This window comes from Prionailurus bengalensis, chromosome C1 (genome assembly GCF_016509475.1).
Source record: "Prionailurus bengalensis isolate Pbe53 chromosome C1, Fcat_Pben_1.1_paternal_pri, whole genome shotgun sequence".
Taxonomy (NCBI): domain Eukaryota; kingdom Metazoa; phylum Chordata; class Mammalia; order Carnivora; family Felidae; genus Prionailurus; species Prionailurus bengalensis.
This window is the reverse complement of record NC_057345.1, coordinates 35,825,788-35,847,709: the sequence shown is the minus strand read 5'-3', so window position 1 is coordinate 35,847,709 and position 21,922 is coordinate 35,825,788. Positions and strand designations below refer to the sequence as shown.

At 51.1% G+C, this 21,922-nt stretch overlaps 4 protein-coding genes across 11 annotated transcripts in view; 2 read left to right on the top strand and 2 right to left on the bottom strand.

Annotated features, from left to right (window-relative positions):
• The window catches only part of TESK2 (testis associated actin remodelling kinase 2), a 134,897-nt gene extending 133,165 nt beyond the window's left edge, over positions 1 to 1,732 (top strand). For both annotated transcript variants that reach the window (XM_043574796.1, XM_043574797.1), the window contains one exon: positions 50 to 1,732. In XM_043574796.1, the coding sequence (XP_043430731.1) occupies positions 50 to 774 (725 nt within the window). In that variant the 3' untranslated portion in view covers positions 775 to 1,732. The remainder of the gene's footprint in view (positions 1 to 49) is intronic.
• Positions 1,637 to 5,061, bottom strand: TOE1 (target of EGR1, exonuclease). Of its 2 annotated transcripts, XM_043574798.1 has the most exons (8): positions 4,960 to 5,061; positions 4,164 to 4,306; positions 4,032 to 4,072; positions 3,802 to 3,898; positions 3,516 to 3,674; positions 3,002 to 3,261; positions 2,641 to 2,800; positions 1,637 to 2,552 (listed from the first exon to the last, which is right to left on the bottom strand). In XM_043574798.1, exons 1-8 carry the CDS (start codon positions 5,009 to 5,011, stop codon positions 1,932 to 1,934), a joined length of 1,533 nt encoding a protein of 510 aa, XP_043430733.1. In that variant the 5' UTR covers positions 5,012 to 5,061; the 3' UTR covers positions 1,637 to 1,931. The 2 variants fall into 2 exon arrangements, with proteins under 2 accessions (XP_043430733.1, XP_043430734.1); XM_043574799.1 differs by lacking the exon at positions 3,516 to 3,674.
• A 116-nt stretch (positions 5,062 to 5,177) lies between these two features.
• On the top strand, positions 5,178 to 13,200 carry MUTYH (mutY DNA glycosylase). Of its 6 annotated transcripts, none has more exons than XM_043574792.1 (17): positions 8,473 to 8,720; positions 8,825 to 8,901; positions 9,017 to 9,137; positions 9,655 to 9,836; positions 9,927 to 9,966; positions 10,089 to 10,162; positions 10,301 to 10,342; positions 10,418 to 10,489; positions 10,565 to 10,678; positions 10,764 to 10,861; positions 10,941 to 11,085; positions 11,166 to 11,229; positions 11,406 to 11,597; positions 11,701 to 11,837; positions 11,922 to 12,074; positions 12,266 to 12,307; positions 13,005 to 13,200. In XM_043574792.1, the coding sequence occupies exons 2-17, from the start codon at positions 8,887 to 8,889 to the stop codon at positions 13,134 to 13,136; spliced, it is 1,623 nt and encodes a 540-aa protein (XP_043430727.1). In that variant the 5' UTR covers positions 8,473 to 8,720; positions 8,825 to 8,886; the 3' UTR covers positions 13,137 to 13,200. The 6 variants fall into 6 exon arrangements, with proteins under 6 accessions (XP_043430728.1, XP_043430729.1, XP_043430727.1 ...); XM_043574789.1 differs by having other exon boundaries at positions 8,797 to 8,901; XM_043574791.1 differs by having other exon boundaries at positions 8,474 to 8,720; positions 8,797 to 8,901; positions 9,688 to 9,836.
• Positions 13,201 to 13,721: 521 nt separating this feature from the next.
• On the bottom strand, positions 13,722 to 15,607 carry HPDL (4-hydroxyphenylpyruvate dioxygenase like). The gene has a single exon (XM_043574800.1). It carries the CDS (start codon positions 15,096 to 15,098, stop codon positions 13,980 to 13,982), a length of 1,119 nt encoding a protein of 372 aa, XP_043430735.1. The 5' UTR covers positions 15,099 to 15,607; the 3' UTR covers positions 13,722 to 13,979.
• Between the last annotated feature and the right edge of the window lie 6,315 nt (positions 15,608 to 21,922).

The window sequence follows — 21,922 nt, the reverse complement described above, 5'->3', positions numbered from 1 at the left end:
TCTGTTTGTCATGACTAGTGTGAGTAACCCTGACTTGACTGTTTTTCAGGACTCTTGGAGAAGGGACCTGGTGTAAAGCGACTGAGCTCACTGGATGACAAGATCCCTCCCAAGTCCCCACGCCCAAGACGTACTATCTGGCTGTCTCGAAGCCAGTCAGACATCTTTTCCCGTAAGCCCCCACGTACAGTAAACGTCTTGGACCCCTACTACCAGCCACAACGAGGTGGTACTGTCCGCACCCCCAAAATCAACCCTTTCAGTGCTCGCCAGGACCTCAAGGGTGGCAAGATCAAGTTCTTTGACCTGCCCAGCAAGTCTGTCATCTCCCTGGTATTTGACCTAGATGCACCAGGGCCTGGAACTCTGCCTCTGGCTGATTGGCAGGAGCCCCTGGCCCCACCTGCTCGCCGGTGGCGTTCTTTGCCTGGTTCACCAGAGTTCTTGCATCAAGAGGCCTGTCCGTTTGTGGGCCGAGAAGATTCACTATCTGATGGGCCCCCACCACGCCTCAGTAGTCTCAAGTACAGAGTAAGAGAGATCCCGCCATTCCGAGCATCTGCCCTACCACCTGTTCTGGCCCATGAAGCCATGGACTGCTCCAGTCCCCAAGAAGAAAACGGTTTTGGGCCCAGGCCCCAGGGAGCTAGTCCATGCCTTGCAGGTGCCTCTGAGGAGATGGAGGTAGAAGAAGAAAGGCCAAGAAGCTTGGCTCCAGTCCCGTTTTCTGTCTCAGGCGTAGGCCTGAAAACCCAGGGAGAACAGGATGGGTGAGGGGGGCTAGTCCCAGCTCACCTTGGGGGTGGGCCTTCAGTTGAAGCCACTGGGCCCCCTATGTACAGCCTTGACTCTTCCCTGTGGCCTACAGAGCAGGCTGGCTAGGCCAAGCCAGGCTCAATATGGGGATTCCAAGTGCCTAATGGCTGTGCATGAGAGGGGAGACAGCAGTGAAAGGCTTTCCTACTTAGGGCCAACAGATGATACCAAGCTTCTGAAATCCAGCAAGGAGCTCTGGCTCCCACCCGACTCCCAATGCACTTCCCCAGACAGGACCAGAGGACTCCTAGTTCTAGTTTGCGCTGGCAGGCAGCTATTACCCCAGGTTCCTTTCCTACTCCAGGTCTGTCTTTTGCCCTTTCCTGGGGCATATAAGCTACTGGATGGAACCTGGCGCTGACCAGGATGCCATAAAGGGCATGGCTATTTCTCAGACCTGAAGACTGGGAGCTTCTTGCCAGTATGTCTAAGACACTTGAATAATTGCTGTTTGCACTTACTGCACAGTCAGACCACATCACTACATTTCTATGCAAGGGGAGGGTGAGGCCGTGTAGTGGTCATGGCTCTTAGCTAACCTATTCAAAGGTCTTTTCCAGTTGATTAATCTATTTTCATATTTATGAAGGAGTCTTAATGTTCTGCCCCATAAAACTTTCAACCTTGTGGTTGGGAGTGGGGCTGGTTTTGTAGGCCCCAGGGCCTGCTCTATGTATTTGTCAACATGTGACACACCCAACTGGTTAAATGGTTTATATACGGACTGATTTTCTTCCCTTCCTGCTATGGCTGGAGCTATGGGAGCAGTCTGTCCTTACAGAGCCGCAATAAGAAATAACCAAAGATGAAGCTGGTCAAATATTTTCATAACTTGTTTCTGTTGATTTTTTGGTAATACTTTTTCCCAAGACACTTTCAGATTTAAAAATAAATAAAGTTGGTGTTACAGGTGCTAGTCAGCCTTCTTACGTGTACCCTTGTTCCTCATCCTCTGGGGTAAAGGAGAAGGTCCAAGACAGATGCAGTAGTATCTCTGCCAGGACCCCACCCCCTGACCCCCCCCAACTCTGTCATTCACAAGCTAGAGGGACCCAGACACTTGTATTCCACTCTCAGTTCTCGTCCTGGGCCCTGAGTGCTAGGCAGAAGTTGTGTCAGCTGCTGCCCCAAGCCAGCTTCATCTTCTGGTTGTGGGCTTTGGAGGAACGGGAGAACTGGCTCTTAGCCACTGTGAGGGGTACAGCCTTGCCACTCAGATATACCTTGTTGTGGCATTCAGGTAGCCAGGGTCCAGAGCTACAGATCTGGGGTCCTTGGCTCACTCCCACATAGGCCATTACAAAACCTGTCATAAAGGCATCAAAACCAGCTCGATGCAACCCATCCCCAGCCACTGGGTGAGGATTGGCTTGACCTCCTGGCACTTCTGAGGTAGCCACATCAGCTGTTTCCAGCCTTGTTGCTTTGAGCCCCATCTCCAAGTCATTTTTGCGACCTTTCTCCAAGCCAGGCTGGCTCCTAGTCTCATCTTCAGCCACTTCCTGCTCAATTTCCTCAGCCTTGAGGCCATCCCCACAGACCTGCTTCATGGGAGGGCCATCCTCATTTTCCTCAGAGGTCTGTTTCCCAGGCAGGCCCAACAAAGCCCTCCGCCGTTTTTCCCTACGTCGCCGCCGTCGCCGCTTGTCCTCCACCACAGCCTCATCAGTGTCAATGATAAGGTCAATATCATGGGACCGAGGACACTGTGGTCCCAAGGGGCACCAGCCATAGGCCTAGAGGTAGGAAAGAGGCTTAGACAGGGATTCCAGGCATCAGAACTCCGACCCCCCCCCCCCCCCGAAAATGGGTGGGTGCTCTTACCGAAAAATTGTCACAGATGCTGGTGGAATGAGGACGGTGGGTTGTAGGGGGCATGCAGCAGCGGTAGTCAATATGGGCCCTCATGCTAATAGGATAGCTGCAGAACTCCAGGGTAAGGTGTGGGCTGCCGGCTGCCCTCTGCTTCCCATTTTCCCGCTCACTGCAACAGCGCAAGAGGGTATTGGTCCACTAGTGTATAAATTCCATAGGAACAGGGTTTTTTGTCTGTTTTGCTCACTGCTGAATCCTCAGCACCTAAAATAGTGCCTGGCACATGGTAGGCACTCAATAAATACCTTATGTAAATGAAACAGTCAGGCTTATACCAGGCCCCATCCCTAAACCTCAACCAGTTCCTCACCATTTCCGGAAAACGTATTCTAGGTAGGAGGCCACGAAGCGGGCATGAAACTCAGCAGCATACTTGGTGTCATAAATGCCGGCTGGGAACATTTCACACAGGTCCGCAGTGAAGGTTCCCAAGCTCTCGGGAAGGTGTGCATAGAAGTTCTGGTACAAGAACACCAAGTCTATGAGACCATTGTGTAGTACCAGGGGCCGGCGGGCCCGGATTAGCTCCAGGAAGAGTGTCCTCACTGACTGGCTCTGACTCTCATCACCCTGGGTAGAAAGAAAGAGGTCATCAGGAAAAACAGTCCCCTAGGGAGCCTCTTTTGCAGGACACTTCTCCCTGGCTCCCCTACCTGGAAAGCTCTACCTCCCTGCCTTACCCAATGCTATTCTATGTATCAGGCTTGTTTCCCCAGTCCTGTCTCTAGTGATTTCCCATACTGAGCAGATCCTCCCTACGTACCCAGCCTAGGTTAGGAAGAAATGAAGCCACAGAAGGGGCAGTCTCAAGGCTGGAGACCTACCTTGTCATTACCCTTGTGGTAAGGGATACCCTGAGCATACTGCCGGTTGAAGTTGAAGCCATGCTGTACCAAGAATTGCACAGACTTTGGTTCTATCACATACTCTTCCATGCATAGCAGGGTCAGATTGAACACCTGAGCCAGGTATGAGTGTTCACCCTGGGAGAGAAAGGATCTGCTATATCAGGATTTGGGATAAAAACACCTCACACTTGATGTTCTCCAGGATCTCAACCCTCCTCCCTGCCAGCCAAAGACCAGGGATAGATGTGAGATCAGCCCATACCTTATCTGGCTGCTGCTTGAAGCAGGCGAGGCCCAGGGAGAGAATAGAACGGGTCCTGGCAGCATGACACACGGACTTGTAACGTTCCTTGATGCACCTTGGGGTTGGGTTTAGGGGGTGGCTGTGGCTGGGAGGTAGCCCTCAAACCACCCAGGACTGTGAATTCTACTCCAGGGATGAGGTCTTCCCCTCCTGCCAAGGCTGACACTAAGATCAGGGCTTATACTTACTGGTTCAGCAAACTCTTCCTGTCCCCAAGCCCACTCAGTTCCTATGAGTGGGTAAAGGGAGAGTTGTGTTAGGTTCCCAGCACCAACCAGCCCTTTCAAAACTACCTGTCCTCCCCATTCCCCAACCCTCACCGTGTCCACAGCCACGAAGCTAGCTGTCTTTATGGCCAGCAGGAGGGATGGCCACATCTCCTTGAAGTTGTCACTCTGCACATCCACCACAGGAACCTGGACTACTAGCTCCTCCCCAGATTTTGTGGTTTTGCAGCCACCACCTGAGGGTAAGGAGAGCAATGGATGTTAATGCTCAGGCAGGGGTCCAGGGAAACCAATACCAAGGCAGGCCATGGCTGGGGGCGGAATGTTGGGGGGCAGTTTCCATTAAGGCAAGAAATGGCATTGTACCATACATGCTCTGCACACAGGCCTTGAAATGAGCAGTACCCTGAATTTGGGGAGAGAAAGCCTGCGTCTTCCAGTGGTTTATGTGAGCTTTTGGGAAAATAACTTCTCCCTTCAGCATCACAATCCACAGAAGAGGAAGGTCGGACTGTGGCCCAGTCCGATCTGTGCCCCAGTAGCCAAAAGCGATGGTAGCCACTATGTCCCAGAGCCTCATAAATAATTTCTCACACCCAAGCCCCCAACACGTCCCACTTCTTTGGACCACGACTCCCAATCCGCTACACTTAACCATGAGCCTTAGACTACATCTCCCGACATGCCCCCACGGTCCCCGTCTAAGCTCCCAACACGCAAGGCTTTTGCAGCCGAGCTGCGGTGCACACCGGGACTTGTAGTCTCCTCGTGGCTGGTTCAGAGGTGAGCTAGTTGAACGTTGGAAGTCAGTTTCTAGAGCCGTAAGCCCGAGGCCTTCCCCTTCCCGGAGCGCACAGTTTTAAGGAGGAAGCCCTGGGAAGCCACTCACCATCAGAGGCCGCTGGGGCTGAGACTGCGCCATCGTCACTGTCGGCAGCCATGACACGGAGGGGCCCACGCCTGAGTGGTGTGTGGGGGTGCGCGGGGCTTCCGCTTCGTTTCTCCGCGCGGCTTCTGCTGTAGGGATAGGGGCGGGGCCTCGCCCCCCACCACCCCCCCGAGTCGCAGACGGGTCTGACTTCCGTTCACACCACGGGTCTGGCGCGGAAGTGGTGTCCCAGCGCGCGCTCGGACTTCTTTGGCTGGCACAGCGTGGATTGGAGCCACGCCCTCTGGCGTGCGTCGGACGCCGGGCCTTGGAGACTGCGCGGGAGGTAGGTAATTCCTTCCCCGCATGCACCTTGCGGGGACGTGGGCGGTAGCTTTACGCTGTCTTCGTCCGCTCGGCCCAGGGTTGGGGGTAGGGTCCGGGCTCCCCAGAGGAGGTGGTGCTACCCCGGTGCAGCCTAAAGCACGCATAGGAGTAATGCGGAGACGGGAGTGTGGGGGAAAGGATATTTTGGGAATAGGCAAGTTCCCAGGGAGGAATGGGAGCTTCATGTCCAGGAAGTGAAAAGACGGAGAGGGGGACGCGAGACGAGGCTGCCAGAGGGATTAGAGCCGCCGACTGGGTAGGAAGCCTTTGAAATAATATACGGAAGTGATAATAAGGACTTGAGTTAAGGCTCCGGCAGTAGGGACGGCAAGGAAGAGACAACTTGTAAGCGCTTAGGAGGTATATTTGACCTAGAGGGTGATTGGACTTGACTCCTGATACCGCGAGAGACCTGTTCTTTCTCAAAGGCTCCCGTTCCCATCTCTGGACCCACAAGGAGTCAACCCTTTCGTTAGTTAATCACTATTTCTAGCTCATCTTCAACTTTTCTCTCTCTACTGAGTCTTTTTCATCATTATTCAGAATTGTTTGGGTTTCTCCCATCCTGTTGTTTATCGTATACAGCTTACTTAGCACTGTGCTAAGCTCTGGGGACTCAATAGTCAACAAGAGACTCAGTACTTGCTCATGGAGTTTTATAGTCAAGTGGGGGAAGCAGACAGTCATCAAACAAACACAAATGTAAAATTACAATTAGTGTAAGAGGAAAAATGGAGAATTACACAAGAGGATAATACTGGGGGCTGATTTGGACATTTAAGTCAAGACCTGAAAGAATGAATAATTGTTGGATGAAGCACAGGGTAAGAGCTGTCCAAGCAGAGGGGAAGGATTGGGTGAGGTGTCAAGGTGGACAGACACCTGGATGATTGAAGCAACTATTTAGGCAAACAAATGGCTGGAGCAAAGTGAGTGAGGGGATGAGGAAGGTGGGGATCTTTGGAGCTTACAGAACTATTTTAAGAGGATTGGCTTTTCAGAGCAATGAGTGTGACAAAGTGCTCCAGTGGCTTACAAGGTACTTAGTGATTTTATGCCCCCCACCTTCTTTACCTCTTTGACCTCATCTACTACTTATCCTTCCTCAGTCTATTCTAACCACACTGGCTTCCTTATTATTCTGCAAACAGGCACCTTCCTTAGGGCTATTCCACTAGCTCTTTTTTAGTATGACTTTCCCATGGCTAGAACATGGCTAACTCCTTTAACTGCCATAAATCATTGGTCAAATACCACTTTAAATTTTTTTTTCAACGTTTATTTATTTTTGGGACAGAGAGAGACAGAGCATGAACGGGGGAGGGGCAGAGAGAGAGGGAGACACAGAATGGGAAACAGGCTCCAGGCTCCGAGCCATCAGCCCAGAGCCTGACGCGGGGCTCGAACTCACTGACTGCGAGATCGTGACCTGGTTGAAGTCGGACGCTTAACCGACTGCGCCACCCAGGCGCCCCTCAAATACCACTTTAATAAGGCCCACCTTGACCATCCATGTGCTTAAAAAAATTTTTTTTTCAACGTTTATTTATTTTTGGGACAGAGCATGAACGGGGGAGGGGCAGAGAGAGAGGGAGACACAGAACTGGAAACAGGCTCCAGGCTCTGAGCCATCAGCCCAGAGCCCGACGCGGGGCTCGAACTCACGAACCGCAAGATCGTGACCTGGCTGAAGTCAGATGCTTAACCGACTGTGCCACCCAGGCGTCCCCATCCATGTGCTTTAAAATCGCAACATTCCACCACCACCATTCCTATTTCCCTTCACATATTTTTTTTCTGTTTATCCTAGTATTTACCACCTGACAGCCTATATAATTTACTTATGTGCATTATTTATTTTTTGCTCTCCATTAGAATACAAGTTCCATAAAAACAGGAACCTTTGGTGTTTTATTTCCGAAGTATTCCAAGTACTTAAAACTGCTCGGCACAAAGTAGGGACTACATAAATATTTATTCAGTGAATTAGTGGGAAGCCATTGAAAGTTTTAAGTAAGAAAGTGACACGATCATGTCTTATAAGATTGCTTTACTCTTTGGAGAATGGATTGTAGAATGAATTATGGAGCTAGTGAGTTTGGTGAAGGAAGTTTGGCTATGAAGGGGAGAGTGGGTGTTGTAAAAGGGATTGAGGAGCAGGGCCCTGAGCTTGGACAGTTTAGGAGAGACCATTCTTTAATGGGAGGAAGGAAAAGGAGAATGCAGATAAGTGTAGAGTGTAGCAAATCTGTACATTCATTTTTTTTTTTTTTCTCTGAGAGAGCAAGCAAGCTCTTTTGATGAAAATGAGGTGATGAAGTTAAGTTTTAAGGAGAGAGTTTGAAGCTTCAGGGACTGCAGTATAGCACAGCACAAGAGTGCAGTCTCTGGAAGCAGACCTTTAGGGTTTGGGTGGACAAGTTGCCTAATCTCTATAAGCCTCAGTTTCCTCATCAGTAAAATGGAGGTAATACTAGAAAGTACCTAATGGAGTCATCTGGGGATTGTGCGAGAAATTGGTAAAACACTTAGCATAAGGTCTGGCATATGGCAAACCTTCACTAACTGTTAGCTATATAGAGAAAAGGGCACCAAAAGAACAGTAAGGGAGTAGTGAAGATCAATTTCTCATTGAAATTGAGACCTATTTCTCATTACTAGTGGCCAGCCAGCTATGATTTACTAGATCAGGAAAAGATTAGGAATAAAAAATAGCTCATCCCCTCCCACCACCACCCCAACTTGCCATCTGCTCTCAGGCAAATCTTTTACCATCTCTGGGGCAGCTGGGTGGCTTAGTTTAGTTAAGCATCCAACTTCGGCTCAGGTCATGATCTAGTGATTTGTAGGTTTGAGCTCTGGATCGGGCTCTGTGCTTACAGCTCAGAGCCTGGAGTCTGCTTTGGATTCTGTGTCTCCCTGTCTCTCTGCCTCTCTCTCTCTCTCTCTCTCTCTCAAAAATAAAAACAAACATTAAAAAAAAAGATATTTTTTTAATATCTTTAATGCTTATTTTTATTTTTGAGAGAGAGAGACAGAGAGAGAGAGAGACGGAGCATGAGCGGGGAAAGGGCAGAGAGAGAGGGAGACACAGAATCTGAAGCAGGCTCCAGGCTGTCAGCAGAGTCTGACGTGGGGCTCAAACTCATCAACTGTGAGATCATGACCTGAGCCAAAGTCAGACGTGCAACTGACTGAGCCACCCAGGCACCCTAAAAAAATATCTTAACATCTCTGATCCTTGGTTTCTCCTTTCTGCAGAATGGAGGTTGGATTGCATGACTGCTAAAGCCTGTTTCGGTGTAAATGTGCCACATCTTTGAGCAGATAAACTTCCTACCTGCCCCATGCTCTCAGACATACCTAAAGAAGCCCTGTCCACACACGCAATCACAGTAAACATCAGGGACACACATACAGGTGCTCCTGTACAGCCCCCAGCCCAGCCTCTTCTTTTGTGTGTGTCTCCAGGACTATGCTAATGTTGGTCCCTCTGAAGTCACTTGCAGAAACAGCCCTACTGGTCATACCTCAGTGCCACAGCCAGCCAAGAGCAACCCCATGAGCATCTGGAGAGTAAGAAAAGCTAGACACTCTATAATAAGTGCTGTAGAGAAAGTGGCTATACTCACTGAAGGGCCCCAAGATTCAACCTCATTCTGACAGACTACTTTGGGCCTTTCTCTTCTAGGCCATCATGAAGAAGCCACGAACCGCTGTGAGGAGTTGTCGCCAGAAGCAGGCGTCTGGCCATGAGGGAAGGGAGAAGCAGGTCCTTAGCAGCAGCCAGGTCAAGCCTTCTACCCCTGATGGTGAGGAGCTTGGTCTGAGTCAAAGGTGAAGGGGTTGGTTTTGTTGGCCATGAAAGAAAGGTCGATTCAGGCTGGGAAGACAGCGTGGTTGTGCATCAAGGCTTCAAGGGACTAATTACGATCTAATTCTGACTTTGCTGTGTAACTTTGGGATGATTTCTCTGAGTGGCTGCTTTCTTACCAGTGACATGGAGTGGTAGCTTGTGTATTTCCTTCCTCCTGTGGCTTTTGTGAGATCAGATGAGTTTATGAGCCTGAAAGTGTTTTGTAAATGGGAAAGTCCCGAACAGGTACACATTATGCTTGGCTGAAACTGTTGGATTTTCATCGTGACCCAGAGACAGAGGAGCCAGCACTACCACCCTAGGAAAGTTAAGGCTAGAAATTTGGTTAAGGTTACATACACAGCATTTTGGTTTGACTCCAGGTTCAAAGCTTAAGCAAGGGTTTGGGGGAAGCACTTAGGTGGAGCAGCCAGACTACCGTGCCCTGGGTACCTGGTGCACTGTCCGTGCAGGAACTATGCCTAAGTTTCCTGAGGCCCCAGCAGGCTTGGCCAGGCGGCAGAAGGAGGTGGTATTACGGGCCTCTGTCTCCCCATACCATCTATTCAGAGACACAGCCGAGGTCACAGTCTTTCGGGAGAACCTTCTGAGCTGGTATGACCGAGAGAAACGGGACCTGCCCTGGAGAAGGCGGGTAAGCAGGCTAGGGGGCAGGGACAGTGGGGTGGGGGGTTAGTGCCAGGCCCCCTCCACACTAACTCCTTGTCTGGGATTGCATTGGCAGGCAGAGGGTGAGGTGGACCCTGACAGGCGGGCGTATGCTGGTGAGTGCATCTCCTGAGAACAGGGCTGCTTTGCCTGGATGCCCACTGGTCTGGGGTGTAGGGGCTGTGGGCTGGGAGCAGGGCAGCTCAGCAGTGCCCTCATGCCAACCCCTCTCCCCCAGTGTGGGTCTCAGAGGTCATGCTGCAGCAGACCCAGGTTGCCACGGTGATCAACTATTATACCCGATGGATGCAGGTGACTTCAGGGAAAGAAGGGGAGGGTCATTGAGCCAGACCCCAGAGAAAGCCTAGCCTTTGGGGTGGGGGTAAAGAAGGCTTCCTTCACCTCTCTCACCCTTGACCTTACTTCCTTTTGATCACCTTCGGGCTCTAGAAGTGGCCAACGCTGCAGGACCTGGCCAGTGCATCCCTGGAGGTGAGTGCCACCCTAAGGTAGGGGGAATGGGGACAACTGAGGACTGACCACTGATCTCTCTGACTCTACCCACAGGAGGTGAACCAGCTCTGGGCTGGCCTGGGCTACTATTCTCGAGGCCGGCGGCTGCAGGAGGGAGCCCAGAAGGTAAGGGGGAGACAGGGAGGGTGAGCCCCAGGGCCTCAGGTAGCACATAACCTTGAGCCTTCCCACCCCAATCAGGTGGTAGAAGAGCTAGGGGGCCATGTGCCACATACAGCAGAGACTCTGCAGAAGCTTCTGCCTGGCGTGGGGCGGTACACAGCTGGAGCTATTGCTTCCATTGCCTTTGGTCAGGTGAGTCCATAGCCCACCCCTACTTTGTGTGTGCCCACCCACCTTCCTCCTAGACCAGGCTGACTTCTGGATTCCTCTGTGCCAGGCAACTGGTGTGGTAGATGGGAATGTAGTACGGGTGCTGTGCCGTGTCCGAGCCATTGGTGCTGATTCCGGAAGCACCTTTGTCTCCCAGCAGCTCTGGTAGGATATTGGGGTAATAGGGGAGACTGGGAAGGGTGTCTCCAAAGTGTCTTTGGCTTACAGCAATGTTTCCTTGTAGGAGCTTAGCCCAGCAGCTGGTAGACCCAGCCCGGCCAGGGGACTTTAACCAAGCAGCCATGGAGCTGGGGGCCACAGTATGCACCCCACAGCACCCACGCTGCAGCCAGTGCCCTGTGCAGAGCATGTGCCGGGCACACCAGAGGGTGAGCCATCTGGGGAAGGGGCAGGCAGGGGTCCTAGAGGGTGACCCCTTCCCTATGACACCTTGCCTTATGCCTCTTAGGTGGAGCGGGAACAGCTCGTAGCCTCACAGAGCCTGCCAGGCAGTCCTGATGTGGAGGAGTGTGGTAAGTACCAGCCCCAGCCCTTCACTGCACTGTCATGGAGCTGCTTGTGGAAGCATCATTCTAGTTAATCCTACAACTTGAATAAGATTCTGCAGAACTGGGCCACGGCTGGTTCTCTGGGGTTGGCATCTAAGTTCACCTAAGCCTGAGTGGGGCTTTGGGATCTCTCTTCCCAGCTCCCAGCGCTGGACAGTGCCAGCTGTGTGCGCCTCCCACAGAGCCCTGGGACCAGACCCTGGGAGTGGCCAACTTTCCCAGAAAGGCCAGCCGGAGGCCCCCCAGGGAGGAGTGCTCTGCCACCTGTGTTCTGGAGCAGCCCAGGGCCCTTGGGGGTGCTCGAATTCTGCTGGTGCAGAGGCCTAAGTCAGGTACCTGGATCCTCGGAGTGGAGGGCAGTGGCATGAGCAACACGGAAGAAATGGAGGAGTCAGCAGCTAAGGCCCAACCACACCTGGCTGTCCTTCCTCTCAGGTCTGCTGGCAGGACTGTGGGAGTTCCCATCTGTGACTGTAGAGCCCTCAGGGCAATGTCAGCGTGAGGCCCTGCTGCGGGAACTGCAGAGTTGGGCTGGGCCCCTCCCAGCCACCCACCTCCAGCACCTTGGGCAGGTGAGTGACCAGTGGAAGGAGCAGGAGTGATGGCTTTGTGGACATATCCACAGGCCTGTTTCAGTCCCTTGACCCTCCCTTCAGGTGGTCCACACCTTCTCTCACATCAAGTTGACATATCAAGTATATGGTTTGGCCCTGGAAGGGCAGATCCCAGTGACCATCACACCACCTGGAGCTCGCTGGCTGACCCGGGAGGAGTTTCACGCCGCAGCTGTCTCCACCGCCATGAAAAAGGCACTACCTGTGTTGTCTTCGTTGTACCTTTTTGTGCTTCCTATATGTTCTATGTGAACCTATTACTATGTAAAAGGAAAAAACCATATTTTAAACAGATGTACTAGGGCATGAAGTTGAGAGAACAAAGGGGTCTGGCTCTTCTGGGGAAAGATGCCAGTCCTGCACTCTCCCCCTCTGTCCTTGGCTAGGTGTTCCGTGTGTACGAGGGCCAACGGCCGGGGACCTGCAAGGTGAGTCTCTTGGCCCTCACCCAGGCATCTCTCCCTGGGCCCGAATCCACAGGTTTTCAGTTGAGTTAAATGACACATGTTTGGATGAACATTATCCACACCAGGCTTCACCATAGGGAGAGGAACAGTTCTTATCTTGAAACCTTACAGTCTAGGGTCCAGGGTGGAAAAGGAATAAGAACAAATGACGTTAACAACAGGGTCACAGGTATGTGAAATGCTTGTACCAAGTTTTGTGGTTTATAAGGTGGAGAGCTTTCAGTTCTATCTGGGAGGCAAGGATCAGGAAAGGCTGCTTAGAAGATGCAGCTGGTAATCTGGGTTCAAGAAATGAATCATTTTCTCCAGGTCTGGGAGGGGAATCAGCAGTAAGAATGTTCTTTCCAAGCCCAAGAGTAGCATGAGCAAAGGTGCCACAATGCAGTCTGCAGTGCTCAAGGAGCTGTAAGCATAGCAGGGTCTGTGCAGGCCAGTCAGGGCCATGATCACCAGGCCACTAAGGCATTTTTGGTGGAGAGGAGTGAGGTTTGTATCTTAGGAAGACTATCTTGGGCTGCCATATAGAGTTGATAGAAGAGGTTGGAAGCTTTACAACACTCAGGCTAGAATCTGAGCTCTATCACTGCAATGGGGAGAGGAGTGGAAGGAGAGGACTCTGTTGCCCCCTTAGTACCTCCTTCTTTTGGCTTCTGCACAGGGTTCCAAAAGATCCCAGGTGTCTGCTCCATCCACGCAGAGAAAGCCCAGCCCAGGCCAGCAAGTCCTGGATAGTTTCTTTCGTCCCCACCACCCCACTGATGTATCCAGCCTCAACAGTATGGCGCAGTGACACCGCTGGAGCCCCTACTTCTTGAGAATCCTGTTGTTTAATAAAGTGCTTATTTTTGTAGTCATTTTGGAGACTTCCTGCCCTCCTCCTAGTCCTCTCATTCTTTCCCTCTGAGGATCCCAGAAAGTGGTAAAGTCCTGCTTGGTGCTGACTTCTGGCCAAGCTCCCAGCCAGCCCTGGGCAGTGGAAGTGGGCATTCTGTCCAGAGTGATCTGTCCTCCCCTAACCTCCAAGAGAGAAGGAGAAGGCAGCTTTAGGGGGCCCCTTCCAGTGGCTGACACCCAACACCCTTGGTCCAGATCTTTGGTCAGCTCTGACTGGAGTAGTGGTATTGTCTTAGAGCAGGTGGTTGGGCTCAGCCCTGACCCAACCCCACCTGCAGAGGCTGCTCCCTGGGGAGAAGGGAAACACAGGGGAGGATTTGTTCTGTCATAAATTCCTACCTCAAATACTAAGTTTATATCTGTATTGTTTCATATGTAGTGAAACAATATAGAAAATCAGGGAGTTAATAATCATAAAATTAGGGGTGGGGTGAAGGGAAATGGGATCAGAGGTCACAAGGAAGGTTCAAAAGTATTGATATATTCTATTTCCTAATTATGTAATTCCTTTATTCTTTATATCTTGCATATATATTAGTTATAGACTATGTAAGAACATTTCATAGTTTAAAAGAGAAAATAAAATCCCACCTCTTTGGCACCCCAGTGAGAGATTCAAGTTCTGGCAGGTATGGCCCTGGGGACAAAGCCCTCTCCACTCCAAGCCTCCAAGGGTGTTTCTCCGTTGCAACAGGCTCTGTGCTCCAGGACAGGAGGGTGAACCCAGCCCCAACCCTTCTCAGGTTTCTTGGTTCCTGGAGGCTTGCTCCTCCTGCACCGACTGCCACAGGGCCCGGATGTTGCCCTGGCCAAAGCCTGTCGCCCCCTGCCTCTGAATCAGCTCCAGGAAGAAGGTGTCCTCTGGAAAGAGAGACTTGGTGAAGACTTGAAGCAGAAACTTGCCTTCATCGCCATCTAGCAGGATCCCCTGTCGGGCTAGCCGGCTAGGCTCATGCCCAGCAGCTAGGATTTGCCTTTCCTTGCCCGGCTGCTGGTAGTATGCCTCAGGAGGAGCCAGGAGCTGGCCCCCCGCCACTGCTACCCGTTCAGTGGCTTCTATTATGTTCGGCGTGTACAGCCCCACGTGCTGCAGTCCTGGTCCCCTGTGCCGGGCCAGGAACTGCTCCACCTGGTCCTGTCCACTGGCAGCCCCTGGCAGGGACTCAGCCAGTACAAGGGTGGGGGCAGCGCTGCCTGGTGTGGTCTGCAGGGCGGTGAGCTTCAGTCCCCCTGGCCCAGATCCTGCTGTCACCTCGAAGCCCAGCTCCGGATCCTCATCTGGGCTCAGTGGCAGGTGGCGAAAGTCTAGGCAGTCGTGGAACCAGCGCATCAATGTGGGGGAGCTGCCACAGGTGCAGGCCAGGGTCAGGTGGTCCACGTGGCTGACCCAGCCTGGGCGGGTTGCACAGGGCACAGGCCTGAAGCCCGGCAGGAAAGGCCCTCCGAAGCCGGCGCGCTCCAGCAGAGTCAGGCTGAGGTTGCCCACAGGTGATCTGACCACCGCATAGGTGGCTGTGCCCTGAGAATCCCGCACGCTAACAGGGGGAATCGGCACGCTGCAGCCCCGCGCAACCAACGCCCGGGCGGCAGCGCCCGTATCCACCACGTCGAAACACAGGTTGGTGGCGCTGGGCACAGCATGACGTGGGTCCAGGCCGTACAGGGGCTCCTGGGGCCCAGCGCCCTCGTTCACCAAAAAGACCGCGTCGCCGCTGCGCAGGGCCAACTGCCGCCAGCCGTCTGCTTCCCGCACCGCCAGGGGCTGGAACCCGAAGAGAAGCTGCAGATCTTGGGCAAGGGGCTGCCCCGCGGGCACGTGGAAAGCGATGTGGCACAGACGACGGGCGGACGCGGCCATGGCGGTCCAGATGGTGACCCTGCCTGTCCTTCTCCTGGGGCCGTTCACCTGTCCTTGAGAACTCCCAGACTCTCCGTCCCAGGCTTGTCGTCGGAAGCCTGTGGAGTCCAGTTTTTCCCGCAGAGCGCGTTCCTCGCTCTTTTCCGGGGATAAGTCACAGACCAGACCCCCTTAGAGGCTTGCGGTTCTCCGTGCCACGCCCTCTGCAATCCGGGTCTGCCTTGCGACCACCCGGTCTGCGCTGCGCTTGGTGAAAACCACGTGTAGCCAGAGCTAGGGCGGAGCAGGAGGGAGGGGGCGGAGCCCGGGACTCTGCAGACTTTTCCCCTCCCGCCCAGACGCAGTCGCCGAGGGTACTGTAGGGACGCAAGGCTGCTCTTTCCCAGAGCCTCTGGCTGGGCCACACCCTTTGGCACTGAGCCTCCCTTCTCCGCCCCCGGAGATCACAATAGCTGCCTTCATTCGGTGCTGGACGCTGGGCTCTCTCATCCTTTAAACCCAGAGCAAAGGGAACAAGCCCTAGCTGGGGGAGAAGCCAGAATCCTTCCCCGTCTCCCTACCACCCCCCACCCCCTCCCGAAGCCCTGAATTTCTTACCAGTGTCATTTCTACCAGTTTTACCTTAAAAATTCTAGAGGGGGCACCTGGGTGGCTCAGTCGGCTAAGCATCCAGGTCCTGATCTCAGGGTTATGAATTCAAGCCTCACATTAAAAAAAAAAAAAGAGTCCTAGAGAACTTTGCCTTTAAGTCTTGATGTTCCTTTAAAACATTAAAAAAATATATTAAATGTTTTAAGTTACAGATTTTCTTACCTTCCCCAAATTGGTCCAGAGAAACATGTTGTACAAAGATAGGTCATTTATATAGCTCCTACAAAACTCTCTTCTTTCTCTCTGATAATTTCTCAACTGCACCTATCTCTTCAGCCCCACTTCTCTTTCAACAATCTTTTATCCCCTGTTGCAAGAAAGATTTGGAGAAAAATCTGGTGGCTCAGGATCTGAAAGAAACAGCTGCACTGGCGTCCTTTCTCCAGGTCCTGACCCTATTTGGACTAGAACTCAAGCCCTCCTTGCTCTTTGCACCTTCCTGACTGGGTACTGGGCCAGAGAAGTTTTCTGTGAGTGTTTCTGGCCTTAAGACCCAGAATTGTGTGAGATTTGTGAGAATTGTGTGAGAATTGTGTGAGACCCTGAATTGAGCTAGTGGCTCTTGGAGGGTTTGGGAAGGGCACGCCAAGAAGGGTAAAGATAAGCAAAAGGTCAGTGAGGAGGGGCACCTGGCTGGCTCAGTCAGTATAGCATGTGGCTCTTGATCTTGGGGTCGTGAGTTCAAGCCCCACATTGGATGTAGAACCTAAAATATGAAGAGAGAAAAGAAAAGAAAAGAAAAAGTCAAATCAGTGAGGAACATGAGCCAAACCTTTAGAGGAGCAATAGAGCATAAAATTGGGGAGACATTTGGTATGGATACTATGGTTCAAAGCATTGCAAAGGAAATTGTCAGGGAGCCTGATGTAATACCATTGAGTATCATTGGCAAGAGGAAGAAGGCTGTGATGGAGGGACAGGGCTGAGAAAAAGAGGTCTGGCAGGGTGTTCAGTCTTGCAGCCAGGAAGGCAGTACCCAGAAGCTGATCAGTGGTGGTAAAAGGCACGTGGTGTTATTCTGCGGACTAGTAAATTTAGAACATGGGTTCCAAAAGCCAGACAGACCTGGGCTTGAAAACTACCTCCAATATTTAGTAGTTGTATGACTTGGGGCAAGTTGCTAACCTTCTCTGAGCCTTAGTTTTCTTCTCTGTAAAAATGGGAATAATAATAGTACCTACTTCATAGGGTTGTTGTGATTAAGGTAGAATATGCTGCAGCCTGGCAAGGGATCTAGGATTTAACCTGTGAGCCTGGGCCTGTTATGTGGGAGCAGGGCAAACAAAGTGGGCTTGGTAGGGACACATGTCACAAGGAGAGGGGGCTGCAGTAGGTCTCAGAATAACAGCCACATTAGGACTACTCCTCTCTCCCTAGGCTTGAGCACTGGGAAGCACTATGAAGGTCCTGGCTTTGCTGTGGATTCTGGGGGAAGGTCCCTGGGAATAGTGCTCCATGAGAGCTGGGGCAGAATAGGCTATCTTTTGCCCCCACTATCATGGTCAGGGCCCCAAGAGAGAATAGACTATCATGGTCAGGGCCCCAGGTGAGCAGCTCTAGTGCCTCCAGGCCTTTGGTCCAGCCAAAGGGGTTTCCTCTCAAGGACTCTATGTGTGGACAGACAGAGCAGAAACAGACCCCTGACCCATCACTTCCCATTTGCTCTTGAGGGAGATGGTAGATTTCTGAAGGCCAAGTGGGGCTGTTTTAAAGAAAGGGTGATCTTGGTTAGGGCACAGTTGCCTTGCAAGAGCACTGTGCTTGACCTTGGCCCTGGGCACAGATTCAGCGCTTAGGAAGCCAGCGCGGTGGGGTACAGGTGGTCATTGATGTTGGTCTCCCTCCAGGCCAGACTCCAATTCCTGCAGCCCTGTTGGCATCTGAGCCGTGACCAACGTAGGACTCCTGTTTCCTAGCAGTCCCTGTGGAACTTTCGCCTGATGGGTCCTCCGTGCCTGGCCGCCGTTGTCTTTCTCCTGGGGATAAGGATGCCAGGGGTGGGCTCTGGAGAGCACGCAGGTCTAAGGGGGTGAGGCGATGGCGCTGCAGGAGGCCTTCTGCCACATCTGCCTTCCACAGTGGCCAGGGCAGCGTAGGTGGAGGTGGGGAGTGTGAACCTGGAGCCAAACCGGTGGAGCCACGCCCCTCCTGCAGCTGTCAGTCAGCTTAAGCCCCGGGGCTAGAGGAGGTGCACTCTCTTCCTTAAAAATCCTGACCCCCACCCTGTCCTGTCTCTTCTCTCCCAGCCTAAAAAGGTGGGTACTTGAACTCGCGCGTCTCTGGTCCCACCCCGCCATTCCCCTCCACTCTAGGGCCACGTGGGTCACTATCAGTTGCTGTTTTTAACGTGACCTCTAGGTGTCACCCTTGGTCTCAGCTTAACCCGCTTATCTCAAGCCCCTTCCCCTGGAGGAGGCGGGCCCGGAAGTTCCCGCCTTTCTCGCCCTGCCTCTACCTGATTCCACTTCTCTTCCAGTCTGCGGAGTGCTTGTCTTTTTACAAGGGGTGACCTGGCAGACCTTACAGAGAAGGTGAATTTTGTGTATGTATGTATGTATGTATGTGTAGTAAAATACACATAACATGGTAATATTTACTGTGTTAACTATTTTTAAGTATACAGTTTGTGGTATTAAGTACATTCATATTGTGGAGCACCTGGCTGGCTCACTCCGTGGAACAGGAGACTCTTGATCTGCTGATTGGGGGTTCAAGCCCCACATTGGGTGTAGAGATTAGCTACAAATTAAATCTTAAAAAAAAAAAAAGTACATTCATACTGTGCAGCTATGATAGGAAACCTTAGGAATCAGTAGGCAGAGAGGGAAAGATTAGGACCTGAGGAGAAAAGAGAAAAGAACATACTTTGGAACAATGCTGGGAGTGTCTGACCACAGCAAACCCTCTCAGGCATAAGCTTCCTCTTAAGAATGTAACAGATATTACCTCCCCCTCAGGTTTCCCTCAGGAATTTGACAAAAGACCTGACTTAAAAGAAGTAGTAGATGGTTGGCCTAAGACCACACCTCATACAATGGAAATGAGCTGATCAAAAAGGAATGACTAGGCCTTTAGAGTTACCTAGCCAATAAAGGTAGAATCTGAGAAGGAACAAGAGGGAAGGGAAGGGGGTGCTGACCAGAACCTTATAAAACAAAGGCCCTTGCCTATCGTCTCTGGCATTCACTTTCGAATGTCCTCTTTCTGTAAAGAGAGCTTTCATACTATTCTTCTTTTTTGGTCTTATACTCTAATAAACTTTTGCCTGCTGCTCATTTTGTGTCCACCTCTTCATTCTTCGAAGGGGTGAGACCACGAACCCAGGGTATTGAAAGTAAAAAATCCTGCAACACAGCCATCACTACCATCTATCTGCGGAACTCTTAACCTATTCCCCAGCTGAAACTCTGTCCCCAGTAAATAACTCCCCACTCTCCCCTGCCTCCAACCCCTGGAACCACTAGTCTACTTTTGACCACTCTAGGAGCTTCATATAAGTGAAATCATATACTATTTGTCTTTCTGTCCATCATTCCACCTTAAAAGGATCTAAGGTCACCAAAGATCTTCAGTTGTCCCATGGACAATTTTGAGATCTCATCTTACTGCCTCTCAGAAATATTTTATTGCAGTTGACCTGACCCCTGTCTTCTTTCTGAAATACTCTTGCCCTGGCTTTTATAACATCATACTCACCTGGTTTTCCTTTGGTCTCATTATCTCTCCTATGCTCATTTTTATTTTTATTTATTTTTTTATTTTTTTAAATTATTTTTTTTAATGTTTATTTATTTTTGAGACAATGCGAGAGACAGTGCAAGCAGCGGAGGGGCAGACGGAGGGAGACACAGAACCCGAGGGGGGCTCCAGGCCCTGAGCTGTCAGCCCAGAGCCCGACGCGGGGCTCGAACTCACGAACCGTGAGATCATGACCTGAGCCGAAGTCAGACGCTTAACTGACTGAGCCACTCAGGCGCCCCATCCTATGCTCATTTTTAAATGTTGGTGCTCCTCAGGGCTTTGGTTACCATCTCCTTCCAGATGATCCCCGCATTTATGTCTCCCTTCCTAATCTTTCTTCAACTGCTTATTTGCGGGCTTGATTTGGATTCAACATGCCCAACACTGTCCTCCTTCTTATGCTCCCATCTCAGCAGCTGTCCCATTGCTTTCCAGTGGTCCTATTCAGAAACTACATCATTTTTTAACCTTGCTGTTCCTCACCCCTCACCTCTAGTCAATCACCATATCCCTGCCCATTCTATTTCCATAACATTTCTCCAACCATCACCTCCCTCTTCATACCCCTGTACCACCCAAGTGCAAGGTCTCACTGTTGCCACACCACCTGGACACTACTAATTGCCTCCCTGGCTTTAGGTTTACTACTGTCCTAACCAGTCTCCACCCGGTAGCCAGAGTTAGCATTGAAAAATGTAGATCTGATTATGTTACTGTCCTGCTTAAAAACCTTCACTAAGTTCTGCTTGCACTTGGGGTAAAGACAAAAAAATTTCCCCTAGCTGATTAACCCCTGACAACCTTTCCAACTTTTGTTGTCACCACCACCCCCTCCTCCATACTGTAGTTTCTTGAAAGTGTCATGCTTCTTCCCACTCAGAGCTTTGTCTTTGCTGTTCCTTCCTGCCTAGAATACATTTTCTTTCCCACCTGCCTTGTACCTGGCTAACAACTTATCAATCAGTAGATATCAGCTTAAATTTAACTTGTTTGAGGATGTCTTCCAAGACCCCCAAGACTTATGTCCAGTGCCTCAATATTTATAAATGAACAAACTAAGGCCTCAAGGGGCTGATGGGTGATTATCAGACTACAGGGTTTTTGTTTTTTTTTTTTAAGTTTATTTATTTGTTTTGAGAGAGTGCGTGAGAGGGGAAGAGAGAGAGCAAAGAGAGAGAGAATCCCAAGCAGGCTCTGCACTGTCAGCACAGCGCTGGATGTAGGGCTCAAACTCACAAACCATGAGCTTGGGACCTGAGCAGAAATCAAGAGACAGTCCTTAACTGACTGAGCCACCCAGGCGCTCCCATACTGCAGTTTTTAACATAACCTCTAGGTGTCACCCTTGACCTCTGCTTAACCAGGACTTGTCTGGGAACCAGGAATGAGGGGCTGAGTAGGTACAGGGCCTGGCTGGTCCATCCAGCTGGGAAAGGTTCTTGGAAGCCCAGCTTCTTCTCTCAGGTCTGACACCTTCTCCATCTGCTCTGGGTCAGCTGCCTTGATAGGGTGACCAACCATTCCTGTTTTCCCAAGACTGAACTTCCAGTGCTCCCAGGTAGTGGAAATTTCAGTGTTAAAACTGGGACAATCCCAGCCAAACCAGGGAAGAGGGGCCAAAATGTTCATATCTGCATGAGACTAAGGTCTAGGTCTCGCAGGAGAGCTTAGCTATAACCCAGCCAAGCTCATCACAGTGACACCACTGGTGTGCTGACCTTGCAGCCTGGTGGTTGTAAGAATTTAGGGACCAAATGTATATATACTTTAAATGAGCATAAAGGACACACCTATGTCTGACAATGCTACCATTGGTTGAATGCCACTGGGCATAACCCATATATATTGTTTCTAATCCTCACAGGAATATTAAGAGTACAGAAGATAATTCCTCTTTTGGAGATGAGAAAATGAGACTCAGAGAGGTTAAGTGACCAGCCTAAGTCACACAGCTATTTAGAAAAATAGTGAAATTTAAACCTATGTCTATCTGACTACAGAGCTCCTGCTATTTTTAATGAATCTATAGCCTCACCATTTCCCTCCTGCTCTGGTCTTCATTTGGGAGTCCAGGGGGGTGTAAGTAGGAGGTAAGAGGCAGGTGTGGGTAGAAGAGATTGAGGAAGAGGCCTGTGGTCAGGTGTATGTGGGGGTCCACATAGCATAGACAGTTTGCCTGTCCACACATAAGTGGGCTCTGCCATCTTGAACTAGGTATGGACATAGCCTGGGGATCTCCAGGGAGGCCCCTTCACAGGCTGTTGTCTTAACACCAAACTGTGTCCTCATTGAGGAGCCAGGGTCATGTTTTCCAGAATCCAGGATGAACCCAGCCACTTCTTATTTGATTGCAAATGGACATCGAGACATGGGAGATGCACAGGGGAGGAGCCATCAGAGGCTAGCCATAAACTAGAGGGACAGGTGAGGGG